This window comes from Setaria italica, chromosome I (assembly GCF_000263155.2).
Source record: "Setaria italica strain Yugu1 chromosome I, Setaria_italica_v2.0, whole genome shotgun sequence".
Lineage (NCBI taxonomy): Eukaryota > Viridiplantae > Streptophyta > Magnoliopsida > Poales > Poaceae > Setaria > Setaria italica.
Window position 1 is genome coordinate 35,663,225 of NC_028450.1, and position 16,558 is coordinate 35,679,782.

At 52.8% G+C, this 16,558-nt stretch overlaps 1 protein-coding gene across 1 annotated transcript; it reads right to left on the minus strand.

The window, feature by feature from the left end:
- Window positions 1-7,188: 7,188 nt before the first annotated feature.
- On the minus strand, window positions 7,189-10,862 carry LOC101778167 (growth-regulating factor 4). The gene is made up of 5 exons (XM_004953528.3): window positions 10,612-10,862; window positions 10,260-10,477; window positions 9,192-9,618; window positions 7,598-8,022; window positions 7,189-7,491 (listed from the first exon to the last, which is right to left on the minus strand). Exons 1-5 carry the CDS (start codon window positions 10,719-10,721, stop codon window positions 7,484-7,486), a joined length of 1,188 nt encoding a protein of 395 aa, XP_004953585.1. The 5' UTR covers window positions 10,722-10,862; the 3' UTR covers window positions 7,189-7,483.
- Between the last annotated feature and the right edge of the window lie 5,696 nt (window positions 10,863-16,558).

Below are 16,558 nucleotides of genomic sequence, written 5' to 3' on the forward strand. Positions count from 1 at the left end.
GCACGGCACGCAGCGGCGCGTGGGCGCGGTAGCCTGGTAGGGCGGACATGATGCGCCGTGCCGTCGCGGGCTCGCGACCAGGCCACGGCCACCGTCCGGCCGCCGCTGTCGTCGTCGACGTGCGCCGGGATGGGGTCGTGGTCTCGATGGCTCGGTGGTGCCACACGCTAGGCGCTAGGGCGCGCATCATCCCCTCAGGGCATCATGAGGGCGGGCGGTGGCGTTCTCGGCGTTCCATCATTCGGACCGCGCCGTGTGGGTGCCCGGAAATGGTAAGCACGCTGTTGCCTACTGTTCCCGTGCCCGTCTCCGATCTCGCCCGCCTGCAGTGGGCAGCGGCATGATGCGCGGTCAGAACACGAAGGGCACGGCGATCACTGATCAATTCAGCGTGTACTTAAGAGTGGTCAAGTCGATTTGGTGGCCCGATCACGATCAGAACGAAAACAAAAAAGGACCATTTGGTGGCAACTCGTTCGTGCGCGCAACGGGCACTGTCTGCTGCACAGGCGCCACTCTACTGACCGGAGAGGAACCGGCGGTTCGCGTGGAAGCATCGATCATCAGTCACCCATCAGTTGGTTCTCCAAGTACAGTGGCCCTGATGTCAAAGGAGAATAGTTGATGATGTGACGAGCAGTACAGTTGCCTTAAAGGGAAACTGGACTTTACAAACTCTTCCTCCATTGGTGGTTAAATACAAGCAAGCTGTAAGCTCAATTGTTCGTGCTCGCCGCAGTTGGTGCACACCAAATTTATACAAGCTTCGAATACTTTAACTTCAGTATGTTTGAATGCTTGAAATTGAATCTGACTGAATTACTGTAAGACGTCAAGTTCTAGAAATAGTATGGACGGCGAATTGTTCCCTTCTCACTGAAGCTTCAACACAGGGAATAAACGAGCTGCCTTTGGCAATACGGCAATACGGCATGGCGCACTCGATTAAGTCCGATCTGCATAGTCCCTCGAGAGGCTTTGCGAAAAGAAGCGTTGGCGACGTTAGGCCCGAGCGCGCAAAAGCTAAAGAGAAAAACTAAAGCGGTTGAGTTTGCGGTGGCTGCATGATAGTTTCTTGAGAACACCGAAGAAAAAAAGGCAGGCTGTCATGCCATGGCATCGAGCGACGGGCATCGTCACTTGCCCCTGCCGGCTGCTGGCGCTGCATCCGCGAATGGCCATGGGGACAGACAAAAGCATGGACACACGATAGCGTGATCACTGCGCAGTGCTGCGTTTTGGTTCAGAAATTTAGATTATCCACTCCGTGCTGCGACACCGTGAGAATGATATCAGATCAAAACGCTAGAGTTTGCCAACAGAAACACTCTTCCTCTTCTTTTCCCCTGAAGAGTTTGGGTCTTTGGGGGTGACAATGGCATGGCTAGCTTGGCCACCGCTCATAAGGTAGCTGCTTAGTACCATTGCTAGTACAAGTCCGGTCGGTGTGTGCCTGCTGCAGACGACACGCCATTGTTGGAGCACCGTCTCGGCCATGATGCCTTTCCGTTCCATCTCCACATGTTTTGCCGGCACGGCGGTAATCACCGGTGTAAAAGGCAATCATTAGGGCGACAACCCGCGCTGTCGTTGCTGAGTTATTTATGGGATCAAAAGAAGCAAAAGGCGCCTGATATACATGGCCGATGCAAATAAACGGCTACCGCAGGGAGGCAATCAGGCAAAGAATCTATTCAAAACATCTAGAGGGGTAGCAGTAGCAGATTGGCACTGTTGTGGGAGGCGTCCCGGGCCGGCCAGGGCAGCAACAATGCTGCGTTGGTTTCCTGATCCCGAGGCGCATCGCATCTGCCGCAAAGGGAGATTCCCGCTGCAAATCGGCTGCGAGTGGCGGAGAGCTCGGAGGTCGGACCAGCAAGATGCCGGGCGCCTTCTTTTCCCCGGCGCGAACTTTGCTGCAGGGGAGGGGGGCAACGGCGGCCGGCAGGTACGTGATGCTGTTTTGTTTATCACCGTGTGTGCTCCCTTCCGTGCACACGCATCCCCACACGAACGGGAAGGCGGTCAAAGGGGGGCACATCGAGCGCGTCACTTCTGTACGGATCGCGCAGCCTTTTGTGCGTCGGGTTTCTTCCACGGGCACTACTTCTCGATCCTAGAACGAGGACGACCGGCCGGCTCGGAGAACGCAGTTCATCAAATCCGCTCGGCACGCCTTCTGAAATCAGAAATCTAACCAACCTTGGTTATTGTCCGCTGAATTTCGTCTCCTAATTCCTGAAGTCCTGGTACCAATGATCGTGCTGTAGCCGGTTCAATTGAAGAATGTTCAGTTCGGCTGTACTGAACCAACCGGAACCGGCTGGTTGGTGGTACTGGTACGTCTTTTGATGCATAGAGATGGTGCGTAGCCACGTAGTACTCTGATCGCGAGACGTCTGCCTCTGCCGGGCCCAAAGTCTTCGGCTGGACAGATTTGGATAGGGCAGGTCGGATCCTAACGCCATCGAACACTGTGCTACGCCACTAGTAGTGCTACTGTGCCACCAGTTCCCGCTTTCGCTGCCCATCCCGCCGTGCACGAAAACCGCCAACCACTTGATTTCTGCCTGCCAAGCACGAAAACCTCCCCGGCGCCGCGCGTCTTTCTTTACGCCGCGGCCCCCGCCCGGTGCCTGTCCGTTCCAGCGCTAGCCGACCCCCGCCGCCCGGCCGCGCTAGCTCGCAGCGGCGCTGGGCCGGGCGAGCGAAAGCGACTCGACGACGCGGCCCGGCTCCCGCGCCCTGTGCCGCCGCGCCGCAGCGGACAGATCGAGGTTTTCGCGATAAAAGCAGGGCGCGGAGGAGGAAATCTTTCACGAAAGGGGGCGGGCAATGAAAGATAGCGGCTGGCTGGCACTGCCTGGCCGTGGCCGTGACCGCGGCGAGCAAAGGCGGGCGGGCGCGAACTAAAGGCGGCACAGTGCCGGATGCGATCGCGTCGGGCTGGGCGCGCGGCGCGGCTAGCTGCCTGCTGCGGGAGCAGCCTTTGGGAAAAGGCCACTCGATCGAGCCAGTTAAGTTCCCCGCCGCTGTTGGGCGGCGAGCGCGATGGCAACGCGACGCTGCGTCACTGTGCCGTTGCTGTTCCTCCCCAACAAGCGCGTCGTGTGGCTGGCTGTGCCTGCCTGGCCGGCTTCGGGGCCAAGAATGGGACAGTGTGCCCTGTGCACGGGAAAGCCTAGCCCATCTCGGCCCATCGGAGCAGCAGGCAGCGCAGCCTAAGAAAAGACCCGGCACCCTCAACGTTTCAATTCCCGCCTGCTTCCTAGTACCACGCGTCTCGAAAAGAAAACGAACTGCGTTCTGTGTTGTTACAGTAAGCTCTGCAGGCGATTGATTGCGAGTGAGCAGGAAAGTATGGAGGATTGATGGAGTGCACACTGAGCACGAACAAATGGAGCAAAAAGCAGGAGGGAGGTCACGCGATTATGCGCACCTCTTTGGGCGATTAGACGGTTCGCCCGATCGATTCACCAGCATTTGACCCGGCTGTCACGTCGGCTGCGCCATTTTTTGATGGTTTTGACGCGCACTACTGCCATGCCAAAATGCCATGACCGATCGAGCTCCCCCTCTGCTGGCCACTGCCAAAGCATGTGTACGCACCCTGCGCTCGCTCTCTCGCTTTCGCTGAAATCCACTTCTTCCACTCCGCGCGATGCATCGGCATTGCTGCACGCCTGCACAGCACCTCCAGCAGCTCGCTTTCTCGCGGTCCGAGTCGATGATCGGCCATGCACGCGTGCTTCAAAGGAGGGCGACGTCTAATCACAGCATGCACTGCAGGGCAGTGCGTGGACCGCAGCCTGTCTGTCGCGATTCGCGAACGCATCCAGCTCTGGGTGCAACAGGGCGGCAGCTAGATTCCGTGTTACCTGACAGAAAAGGTAGCAATCCGTACTGTCCCCGAACTCGTCAACGACCAACGGGAAATGGGGTTTAGAGACGTAGCGAGTCAAATAAAATAAAATGGACCGGAAGTCAAGTGCAAGGTACTGAATAGCATTTGTAATATCCGCAATAGTGGTCGCTATAGCCGATTTTTTTTATTTTTTAGTCTTTTTTCAAAAGATTCTCACAAATACGCCCTGGCGGAACCAATTCCAAAAATGGACCCTTAGCTTGGCGCCAAGCTAAGGGTCCATTTTTGGAATTGGTTCCTTCAGGGATCTATTTGTGAGAATCTTTCAGAAAAAGAGCTAAAAAACAAAAAAGTCGGTCGCTATAGCGGTAGCGGTACTCTACCGCTACAAGGTAGCGGACCTATTTGAACTTAGCTGCCGCTATTGCTTATGGTAGACCGCTATTCGCTATATTTACAATTCAAGTGACATATGAATATGAATCAAATGGTAATAATTATGTTTAAAATGGTTATTTAGGTAATGACGAAGAGTTATTGGATGACAAATGATTTTTTTATTTATTGATATGGTAATTTAATGTTAATATATATCTATACATCTTAAGTATACCTATTTACTTGTGATTCTTACCATGAAATGTAATAGCTAACTTAAAATTATAATAAGTAAATTTAATGTTAATATTTAAATATGCTCTAAAATTGTGACTATTTTTTGAATTCCGGTATTTGGACTTAGCGTCCACTATAGCACCCGCTATTCGCGATCCGCTACACGGGCACTAATCTGCTATTATGCCGCTAAACACTATTTAGTACCTTGTCAAAATGTAGTGAGAGTTACTTTGATATACTATGATATACTAGTACTATTTTCGTGACGAGTAATATACTGTCATGTGTCATGGGCACTGCCGCACTGGAGTCCTGGACGAAACCGTTTGCGCATACGGAGTAGATTGGTTGTGAACTTGTGATGGTCTGATGGAGCGCCGATACGATAGGATGAGACGGTCCGAGACCTGTAAGGACGGCCGCAGCTCTGAGGTGCTAGGGTACACCTGAATGAACAGATTGTCACGTAGATGTACCACCGTGGCGCGACAGTGCGTCAAACCGAAAGGTTACTGGAAAAGGATGACACTGACTTGGAGGAAGAAATATACTCTTCTATCACGTAGGAAAAGCAAGTTTATGATGGACATCGACAAGGTTTCAAACATTTAGCTGATGATGTAGTCCGTTTAAGTTCCTATCACATCGAATGTTTAGGTACTAATTAGTAATATTGAATATAGATTAATTACAAAACTAATTACATAGATGGAGGCTAATTTGCGATGAATCTATTAAGCCTAATCAGTCCATGATTTGACTGTGATGCTACAGTAAACATATGCTAATTATGAATTAATTAGACTTAATAGATTCATCTCATGAATTAGCCTCCATCTATATAAATAATTTTATAATTAATTTATATTTAGTTCTACTAATTAACCTCCGAATATTCGACGATATCCTAAACTTAACGATCCAAACACCGAACGGCTCTGCATCTGTTGTGCAGTACTGATTACTGAAACGGGGCCGCCGGACAGAGAGGCTTGGGCTGCCCCCGGGGACAGCAATGGGCTCTTCAGCGCAGCCCAAAAGCAAGTGGCGAGCTCGCAGGTGGGCTGGGTCACTAAAATAGGCCCATTTGGCTGGCTTGATTTCAACCATTCAGGTCGGCGCACGAACTCGGTCCATAAAGGACCACTGGGCCAACATAAGATGGCTGGTCTGAAATGTTGTCCTCCTTCCTTCCTTCCATTCCCGTCAGTGAAGAAAGGACGAAGCAAATACGAACCGGGTAAATCGAGTACGAACACTTGTAGTGGTGGTAGCATACAAGAAGCCGAAATAGCTGTGGAACTGTGGAAGTACAAGTACAACGTGTGGATCCGTGAGATCGCAACCGAATCGGTACCAGCGTACTACCACGAGTCCCAGCGGCAGCCTTTTTGTTTCATCCGCCCTGTAGGAGTTTTCACGTGCTCCTTGAACGGACTTGACTAGAGATTTTGACATTTGGAATTATAATTCGTGAACCTTTTAAGAATTTGAGTCATTGACACATGGATTAGTGTGTCAAATCTTGAAGAGCTCAAGAATTGGATGTCAATTTTCGAAATTACTCGGAATTGAGTCATTGACAAAAAGGAGACAAGTTAATGAGATTTTAAAGCTCGGAATCCATCCGAGGGCTGCTGGATCTCTGGTTTGCCGTGACTTTGCAAGTGCCCAACTGGACCCAAAAGGTGCATCACCGCAACTACTGGCAAGTGGCACGGTGTGGTCACGCCCTGAGGCTCTGGCTATTGTCCTTGCCGCCTTGCCGGAAGATCGGAAACCACCGATCCGCCCGGCCAGGGAACTCGTCACCACCGCACCATGGGTTCCGCTGAAATCGAGCTCCTCCTTTCGCGGCAGTCACATCACATGCACCACCGCACCAAGGCACCAACACGCGCCCACATGCCGCCTTCCTCACCCGCCCGCGAGGAGGTGGCCTCATGGCACGTCCAAAAAGCCTCCAAAATCTAACCGTACCAATCAACCGTAGCCTTTGCAGATCGCTCGCCACCACGTCCGGACTACGCCGCTTGCGCATCCCATGCCATTCCCAGGATGCCCGAGTCCCCCCGCGCCGGGACGCGCCGCCGAGCACAGCCGGGAAGAACTGCACGCTCCGCCCCTGCCCGCGCTCGGCGTCCAGCACACAAGCCTGTTTCACCTCGGCCACCCAACTTTGGAAGCTCTGGTAATCATAGAGGAGGGGCGGCGAGGTGGAGCCCCGGTAACATGCGGGGGTGGGGGCGATGAAAGGAAAGGCGCCTGCTTGTTGGTGGTGGATCTCGGGATGGCGTGGGGGAACTGGGGTGACGGCCATTGCTTGTCACGGGCTCCAGGTGACAAAGCGGCGGATCCTGCTGCCCGATCATGTTCCGGGAAAAAGGGAGCCACGAGTCGCCTCCGTTGTGCGCTGCTAGCTGGCCGATTCCGGCCGGCCTGCCGCCTGCCTGACGAATTGCTACTACCTGCAGCTGCAAGCAAGCCCCGCGTCTACTGTCTCCACTTACAAAAGGAGTTTGTTGGTTACCAGTACCACTAGCAGTTGAGTAGGGCACTCGCATGATAAAAGGGCTCCATCCATGCAGATCGGGGGACAGCCCGAGAGGGCATGAAGCGTCACGTTGGTGCACTGTCTGTCAGTGCCTGCTTCGGCAGTTGGGTTTATGCAAAGCAGGCTTTCAGATACAGGGGAGAGAGAGATAGAGAATGAAATCCATCAGTGGGGGCACACAAAGCTTTGAGCCTAAGGAAAACGGTCTCATGTTCACCCACGTGAGGCGACGGCGGACGGAGTCCGGTCACTTTGGTTTGGTACAAATCTGATCTGACACGGAAAAAAAGACCGACGAATTATACAGAACAAGCATAGATTGGGTTTTTCAGCTACTGCGTGGTGGGGAGCAGACAAAAGTGTCCTTAAGAGTCTAGAGAAAATCAGAACGCAACGAATCCAATACTTGGCTCAGGGACATCCACCAGTCCAGTCCACGGGCACCATTAGTCATCTGCAGAGACAAAAGACATGGTGCCAGTCAGTAATCGAGCTGCACTGTGTCACAGAACTGGCAGTATAACAGCCGTTAGTTTCTCGTAGCAACAGAGCTAGCTTACCGTTCGGCGACTGAGAGCTTGCCACGGAGAAGTCCGAGGACGCCATGGGTATGGAGATCGACAGCTGGGTCGCCGGGAACGAGGCGAGGTTAGTGTTGTCGTCGGAGAGGCCCGGCCAGGAGTCCCTCGCCTTGGGCCACTCATCGAAGAAGGGCCGCAGCGTCTGGTTCTCCTGCTTCCCGGAGTCGACCGCCCCGAAGTCGTTGCCTAGGAAGGAGAGTGGCTGCCTGTCCATCTTCGAGAGCGAGCTGACCGTGTTCTGACCCAGGTCGCTCAGCGCCCCGAGCTGGGGGTAGCTCGAGAGAGGGAAGGAGGAGTTTTGGGACGGCGGGAGGCGCCACTGGTTCTCCATTGATGAATCGATGGCTTCTGCAATAAGCTGATTGTGCTCGTCTGCCAAAGTTCTTATCCCATAAGCATTGTACCTGAATTTCAGAAAGTAGGGTGAACACCGGAAATTAGTAGGGATTGGTATATTAAACTACAAACAAAGTTTCTTAAAAAGAACAGACAGCTGAAGCACGACACAAGTGACAATTGTACTGAGCTATTCTTCCAGAAATGCAAGGTTTTCAGAACGAATCAGTACATGGTATTACAAATACAACCAAAGCATTCAAAATTAAATTAAATTAAATTTGCCTTTCAACAAACTGTTTTATTTTAGACTTACATAATGACCAAACGGTACCTAAAACGAAGTTACCATGATTGGTTTCTAAAAGGTATGACAAAACGTATTATTAACAGATGAAAAATTGTAGTTAGTTATCAAATCCTACATCATTTTCAGTAAAAGTGATCATGTCTCGGTAACTTAGCAACAGCTCGATAGTACACAAGTAGCAGCAAAGTAAAAGGGCAGATGTTCATCCGCTTAATTAGAACATCTGTTCAGTTAAATCAACAATATGTATAGGTGGAAAGAAAGGATTTGTATGGGCAAAAAGAGATGCACTTCCACTATAATGCCCATGCTGCCCTTCCGGTAGTTACAAGGACCAAATTTATTGTATCCTGCGCCCTAAAAGAGTTGCAAGAGAAACGACTTGATTCTGCAACAATAAAGACTTGTAGTAATGGTCAGGTGATGCCAGCATCAGCAGGCCCAAGCACTGCGACCACTGAACACAAACAAGCTTCATCTTTATGGGCAGTACGTGTTCTAAGCTTAGTCTGTGCCAAAGCCAAGAAGGCTGTGCACTGCGCTTCCACCTGACCTGAGGACAGATATCGCGTAGAGAAATGGACACTGCCCTGGGCTTCAGCCTTCAGGGTCTTAGAACTGAACCCAGAAAGCATGGCCAGGCAATGAACCAGACTACCAGACCCTGAACACTAACGTAATTTCTTGCAGTGAGTAAAGTCCCAGTAGGTCATGCTTATTGCGCGTGGCAGCAGTAAAAGTACTGAGCACGCACTACTGGTTTTGATTGCCACTGATGCAAAACGAAATGTAAGGCAGTGATTGAAGGATCACAGGTAAACAGTTATCTGCGTGACCATCTCTGACGCCAATCAGTTAAAAGGATAGCACTGTTGAGAAACAGAATTGGCATTGGAGAAGAAAGAAAAGCAAAGAAAGAACAGTCACCTGAGATCTTTGGCCGTTCCACTGCCAAGAGATGCATAGCTGGCAGCATTGTCCATGTGCAGCTGAGGCGACGACCCCAACGGCGAGGAGAACGTGCTGGAGATGTTGCTGGTCCCGCCGCCTCCACCGGTGCTGCCGGCGATGGCCGGGTAAAGAGAGTGGTTCTGGAAGCCGCTGCCGTTGGTGGTGACGGCAAGGGGCGCCGCGGCGGAGACGGCCGCGGCCGCGGTGGCCGGCGGCTGGGACGGGGGCACGAGCTGCGTTTCCACAGGCTTTCTTGAACGGTTGCGGCCGCGGTGCATGTGGCGCTCGCAGTACTTGGAGTCCGGGGCGGCCTCCTTGGAGCACCGCCACTTCTTGCCGTCTGTACGCCGGCAACGGCCCGGCTCCGGATCCAGCTTCTTGCCGAAGTACGATCCGTACCCAACTGCACAAAGCACACCGAGCAAATCAGACGCTGTTATCCGTTATTTAAGCATCATTTATGCGCTAGCTTTTTATCTGTGCATCTAGCTGTGCAGCATCCAAATGGATTGGCATTTGGTACAGGACAGTACCGACGCAGACGCAAGGCAAAGCTTCCCATTATTAGCAATGGGCAGAAATGGCGAACAGTGGAGCAGCTACCGCTGCATTCAATGGATTTGCTTGCTCGCGACCTCACCATTATTGATCATGCAGAAAGAGAACAAAGAAATGGCAAGAGAGCGAGCTGGTTTCTAAAGCATCAGTACTCTTCGTCCACAATGGTGCTGACGATATTAACCTCTATTTCAACCACCATCAGGTGCAGTATAAAACCAAATAGCACAACATGATGGCCTAGTTCTCCCAAATCGTATGCTGAATCTTGAAGAGAGCACAAAGATCGGATTAAAAAAAACAGAAGCTTTCCAGGAACAAATCGGGCTATTAGTATAAAACTGACGCACGGTTCTTGAATCGCGCATCAGTGATTAACAAATGACCGGAGCAGATTAACTAATGTAGGCAAAGTACACCTGATCGGAATAAAGAAAGAGTCCGGAATAAGCAACACGGCAAGTATTCGGGAGGAAGATGCCGTACGTGTGGGGTGGCCGTAGAAGCGGGTGGCGAGGGAGTCGAGGCCGCGGCGGATGGGGAGCACGAGATCCGGCGGGACGGGCACGCCGGCGACCAGGTACTTGTATATGAGCGCCTGCTGCTCGAGCTCCTCGTACTGCGCCGGCGTAAACGGCACCGGCCTCGCCGCCCACCTCGCGCTCATCTGCGCGCCCTCTGCCAGACCGCCGCCGCCGCTAGCCCTGCGCCAGCAAACATAGCCACGAGGTCAGAACTCAGAACCCAAGAAGAACCACCAGGGAGCAGCCCTACGGGAGGACCGGGCCGAAATGGCGGTGAGAGAGAGCACGGAGTGAGAGAGGAGATGGGCACTCACGCCGAGACCGAGAGCGGGGTGGAGCGGCAGAAGGGGAGGAGGGAAGCGGTGGCGGTGGGCGAGCGGTGGTCGGCGCCTGCCGGGGAAAGAGAGGCATACGGCATCGCCATCCTCTCGCTGTCTCTCTCGCGCGCTGCTTGCTCCCCGCGGCCGGCCGCACCCGCACCCCCCTCTTTAATGAGATCCCCCGGGGGCTGGCTGGCTGGCTCGGCTGCGGCTCGTGATGTGCTTTGCTTGCTTCGCTCGCTCAGCTCAGCACCCCCGCTCGCGCGCGCTCGCCTTTATTGCCCGCTTTGTCTCTCTCTGCGTCGCTGTCTGCCCCGCGCTCTGCGTGTCGTCTCCACGCGAGGAGGCGGGGTGAGGCGAGGCGAGCGGCGAGCCTAGGCTGGTGGTCTCGTGTGAGCGAGCTGCGAGCCCGACACTGGGATGACACGAGCGCGACGGGGTGGCTGCGCTCCGGCCGGCGATCCAGCTGCAAGATGACAAGCGACGCCTGCCTCGCCGTCTGTCCCTCTAGCGTTGTGGTAGTCCGTAGCAGGCGTGGTGACTGGTGAGGTAGTGTGAACCGTGTGAGCGTGCTTCTCTCTCCTACCCCCCTCCGGCTCTCCCCTCCTCACGTACAGCTTTTTCTTCTGTTTCCTATGCGCCTTTGTTTCTTCCGGGGCCTATTTTTTGGGCGAGCGGAGTGGATTTGGATGCAGTACTGTAGCGAGGGTGGTGACAAGCATCGTATGGGAGGAGAGAGAGACCAGGCGAGGTGACTGTGGATTTGGGCGTGTCTGCGTCGCGGTTACCGATGCGAGGCCGGCACAGGAGGGTGTGGGGCGCCGTTGCCGTTGCCTCCTCTCCTGCCATTTCTTTACTTGCTTCCTGTCTTCCGTCAGGCGACGTCTTGATCGGCCCCTAGTGGCTAGTGCGCTAGCTAGTACGCAGCTTGGCCAAGTTTCTTTTGTTTCTAGACTACTATCTTCAAGATCGAAACTTTTGTGAAAAGAATCACGTTACAATTTTTTGCATGATGATGGTACCGCTGGATTTGTTACAAAAGCATTTGTAAGTAGACTACGTAGGATCAACCGGCGGCGACCGTGGATCGAGAAAAGTTTAGTAAGAAACTTATTTTGGAAAAAATTAGTAAGAAACTTACATCAGCGCTAGCAAAAGCCAAGTTTTTGGACATGACACTTGACATGAAGTTATCTTCACATTTTAGAATGGAATTTCTAGAAAAGTCATCAATTGAATTGTAACAACGTCAAAGTTCGAATAAGGGTCATCCGAAGCGGTGGCAAGCTTGATGAGGCTCAGATATCACTCATTACATGGTAAAATTCAGCGTTCACTAATGGAACTTACTAGCAACATGGGGGCAACGGCTACCCTCGGCCAGAATTAAGCTCCGCCCCTGATCCAAAGGTACTATATGAAAGGCGATCATATCATATGTCCCTTTGGTCATTTCAACTCATTCCATTTCTTTTCAAGATCATTTTACAAAAATTTAAAAGGCGAACCAAATTACAGATCAGATGGCCATGCGTAATCCAACTTTCTTTCAATTCAGCACCAACTCTCACACAATGCTTTTTGAAAAACCTTATATAGTTCTCATGCTTCAATTTCATCGGGTGTTAGTAGCTCCTAACTTACTCGTCAGTATTTTCCTTTTGAGGAGCACCGCATTTTCACTTAAGAAGAAAATCAAACCTGGATTACATAGTCGTTATGATTACGCATCACCATAATTTGAGTTAACCCGCTGAACCAGGGGCGGAGCCACCCTATCGGTGGGGTGGGGCGGCCGCCCCAGCTACCGGCGTGCTCAACTCACTAGCACCCCTTCTTCCATTGCTCCTTGGCCGATGGCTGCCCCCTTAGCTACCTCTCCGTGTTCCTGTCGAGGAGGCATCGGCCGTCATGGCGAGGACGAGTCGGCGAGAGAGCCGCGAGCGCAAGAAGATGACGCACCCATCGCGTCTATTAGTTTTTTCCTAGGCCAACCCAACAGCAGCCCAAAGATTGAGGGCCCAAGTCAATGAAAAACAGCGGACCGTCCTTCGCTAACACTACCAACGCTGCCCGCCAGTCCTTGCTTCCAACGCTGCCTGGCTTGCGGTTGCAAAGGACGTGGTACCAACAGCAGCGCGCACAAAGATCAGCATTGGTTAGAGTATAGCGTGTCAATCGATCTCTTTATACAATTTATTACTGGTGCATCCATTTCTATTTTTGTACGCATTGGTACCAGAACTATAAATTCATCATTCAACGGCCTGTTCGGCTGGACTTATAAGTCGGCTGAAAAGCTGAAACGGCTGATTTGTTGTGAGAGAAAAACACTGTTCGGTAGCTGATAAGTTGAAGCGAACAGGCTGCAAATTTGCGGTAGCATCTTAAAATTCAATTGTGTTGTTCATCCACCTTTCCGTTATAATCGAGCACTTGCAATGTGTGGATGTAGTGTGCATTAGTGCATTTTTGCTTTTGATTACTCTCTCGCTAGAAGTCGCCCCACCTATAATTTTTTCATGGCTCCGCCACTGCGCTGAAACAAGATTGTTTCTTAACAGAGCACTACACGCGTAACTGGATGAGATATTGCAAAGATCGACAGTGTCCGACTGAATGTCATACCTGATACCTATACGTACTGCTTAATACAAAATAATTTATTGCCGGAAAGCTGTATAGCTGTCTGATAGGCTAATCCCCAGTTTTGCCAAGTCAGAACTGTCAGCTGAAATCGGCATTGGCATTGTTTAGTTGCCTAAGGTGTACCAAAATTACTGTAGCAATAATGTAGCGTTTCGTTTGTATTTATGAATTATTATCCAAATATTAACTAATTAGACTCAAAAGATTCATCTCGCAAAGTGCAACAAAACTGTGTAATTAGTTTTCGATTTAATCTACATTCAGTACTCCATGCATGTACCACAAGTTTGATGTGATGGAGAATCTTTTTTTTTTATAGTGTCAAAGTTGTAATTTTGGAGTGAACTGAACATGGCTATTATCTCTCGTGGACTGTTGAAGCGTCGTTGTAGCAGATGAGCAATGCTGAAAGGATCTGGCCAGTGCCCATCAGGATGGCCGATCGATGCACCGGGCGCAGTCCTGAAGTGTCGAGTCTGGTGCTCTCATTAATGGGTGAAAAGACGAGAGCAGTAATAACCAGCTCTCGAGTCTCTATATAGACAGTAAATGCTTGCACAAAAGTGGGCAGTAAACTGTCATCTCGGTCAAAGGGGTACGTATCTGTTCGGCCGTTCCTCCGCTCTCTTCTGACAACATTTTTTTCCTCTAGTCTCTACGAAAGAACCTGAGGCCGTGTTTAGTTGGGGAATTTGGGAGGTGCCAAATTACTGTTACAGCACTGTAGCACACTGTAGCGTTTCGTTTGTATTTGTGAATTATTGTCCAAATATTGACTAATTAGGCTCAAAAGATTCGTCTCGCAAAGTACAACAAAACTGTGCAATTAGTTTTTAATTTCATCTACATTTAGTACTCCATGCATGTACCGCAAGTTTGATGTGATGGGGAATCTTCTTTTTGCATAGTGTCAAAGTTGGGAGTTGGGAGTAACTAAACATGGCCTGACTACAAAGACAACTGACATATCAACGTTATGTACTCCTAGACGCCATGTCACGTGCCAAGATGAAAAAAGAAATCCTACTGCCAAGCACAAGCAGTGCTGATGAACGGACCGAAAAATTGTTTAAAATGCCAGGGCCATCGTGCTCACGTACTCACGTCCCAGCACCAGCGAGCCAGCGACGTCACACTGAAGTGAACCGCGCAAGCGGCCAGGCTCGGCTGCGGCCTCTGCGAAGCTGAGCGCCGTGGCGAGAGAGCCTGCGCGCTGCGGCGTCCATCACGCCTGGTCGAATCCATCTCGAAGCTGCCGTGACGACTCGCGCCGTGTCGTGCCGTCCACTGGCCAGTCAACAGCCCGCGTCGACGTTGCCGTGGCACGGCATTGATTAACATATGCCGCCGCTGCTGCCTGCTGCTGCAATCTCACTCCGAAGCAGTACTGTGCTGCACAGTCTACTCGAGGCGCAGACCACACGTCAGCGACCAGGAGCAGTGGAATCGGGGTAAAAATATTTGGTCGGTCGCGTCCAATTTTCAGCTTTGCAGAGTAGTAAAAGAAAAGAAAAGGAATCCGGACGGAGCAGCAAGCACGCATGGGCCGGCCGTGCGTGCGTACGTACGTGCATGGCATGGCGCTATGGCAGAAGGAGGGAAATGGAACCCTGGCTCCGCCCGGCGTCACCCAGATGTCTTCCGTGATGTTTCGAAAAAAAGATGTCTTCCGTGCAAACGAACGGCACCGGGCAGCCGAAAAAGACGAGACGACCGCATCGAAGAAAAGAACCAAGAAAAAAAGGGCAAGCTCGGCGCGCGCTTGGGCAGCAGGCAAGGGATCGCCGGATCGGTACGAATCCACGCGCGAGAATCTCCCGGACGGCGGCGGAGGGGTCGGACGCCCGACGCCGGTTTGGGAACAGTGGCGAGTTGGCGACCGGTGGAGATTCGGTTGGCGGAGCGACAGGGGCGGGAGTAAATGGCCGTAGGGGCACGGCCGCCCCGCGCGCCTCGGTCGCCATGACACCTGCAGCATCGGCCCCCTGCATGCATGCCATGCATGGCAGCGGCAGCACTTAGCAGCACAGGGGCAGGTAGGCAGCGAGCGGCCAGCGCCCAGCGGGCTCCGTTCCTGGACGCACCTTCTACTGCTGCTCGGCTGGCGACTGGCTATGGCCTAGCTTTCCGTTGGCCTGGTTGGGCTTTGCAGGACAGCTGGTGCACGTGACGGGGCGGGAGGGCGCATGCCTCCCTATATTAGCCACATCTAGCCGCCGTAGCCCCCCGCACCTAGCTACTCGTAGGCCCGGCCGGCCGGCCGGCCGGCTGGCTTTTACTACGCGCGGCCGCGCGGCTTGTGCATGGATGGAGCTGGATGCCATTGTCACATCACGCACCTGCCGCTGCCGCGCACTTGCCCGCAGGCTCCCTTCCCGGCCGGGGCCTTTCGCGTCAGGCACCGTCACTTCAGGTTGTTGGGGGAGCATGGCTGCATGGTGTGCCATGGCATCATGCCTAGTACAGCTGTTAATCGCGATCGATCGGCTAATGGGGATCGATGGGTGGATAAGGATAAAGCGTTGTGTTGTTAGCTGGCCTCGTGCTGCTGGCCGGAACTACTGGGGCGCGATGCGTTGCTTAACGCCGAAGCTTCGTCATTAGGAGTGTCTATGGCTAAAACAGCGACACTCCTCACACGAATTTCTGAGCTGTTAGATTTAAAATCGGCAGCTCAGATCCCTACTCTCTCTTCCTTATCGTCTTCCTCCCTCCAGGCCTCCACCCTTTTCTTCTTCCTCCCCCACCCCTCCGCCGCCCGCCACCGAGGCCCTCCCCCACCCCTCCGGTGTGGCAGGCTAGGGTCTGCCTGAGCTCCACGCCGGCCGGCCCTAGCCCGCCCACGCCGGCTGCCTCCTACCCCTCCCGCCGCCACCTTCCACCGCCGCCGTCACCATCGACACCCCCGCCCCGGCACTATCCAACCGCCATCCTCCGCCGCCCGGCTGGCGGCGCTACCGCCACGCCTCGCCGCCCCCGCGCCCGCCACCTCCGCCAGGCCGGCCTGCCGTCGTCGGCCCACCCTCTAAGGCTGGCAATGAGCAGCCCCACCCTTGGCAACCCCCGAACCCCTAACCTCATGAATCTCGCCGGAGTTGGAGAAGAAAGGGGAATGGGGTGAAGAAAAATTTAGATGAGATAAGATCCCATCTCACTCGGATGAGATTTAGCTCTCCCTTCTTGATTCGGAGAGTTCGTGCATTGTTCCGCTGCTCGTATTATGTTAGGGTGCGGAAACCACTTGACGCTGGCTTATCACTTTTTGTGCAGCCACAACTGCTGAGACTCCGCA

Coding starts and splice junctions, on each gene's coding strand:
- LOC101778167 (XM_004953528.3), bottom strand. CDS start 10,721: ATGGCGATGCCGTATGCCTCTCTTTCCCCGGCAGGCGCCGACCACCGC. Junction 9,619..10,259: donor CTTCTACGGCCACCCCACAC/GTACGGCATCTT, acceptor TGCTTTGTGCAG/TTGGGTACGGATCGTACTTC. Junction 8,023..9,191: donor GGAACGGCCAAAGATCTCAG/GTGACTGTTCTT, acceptor TCTGAAATTCAG/GTACAATGCTTATGGGATAA.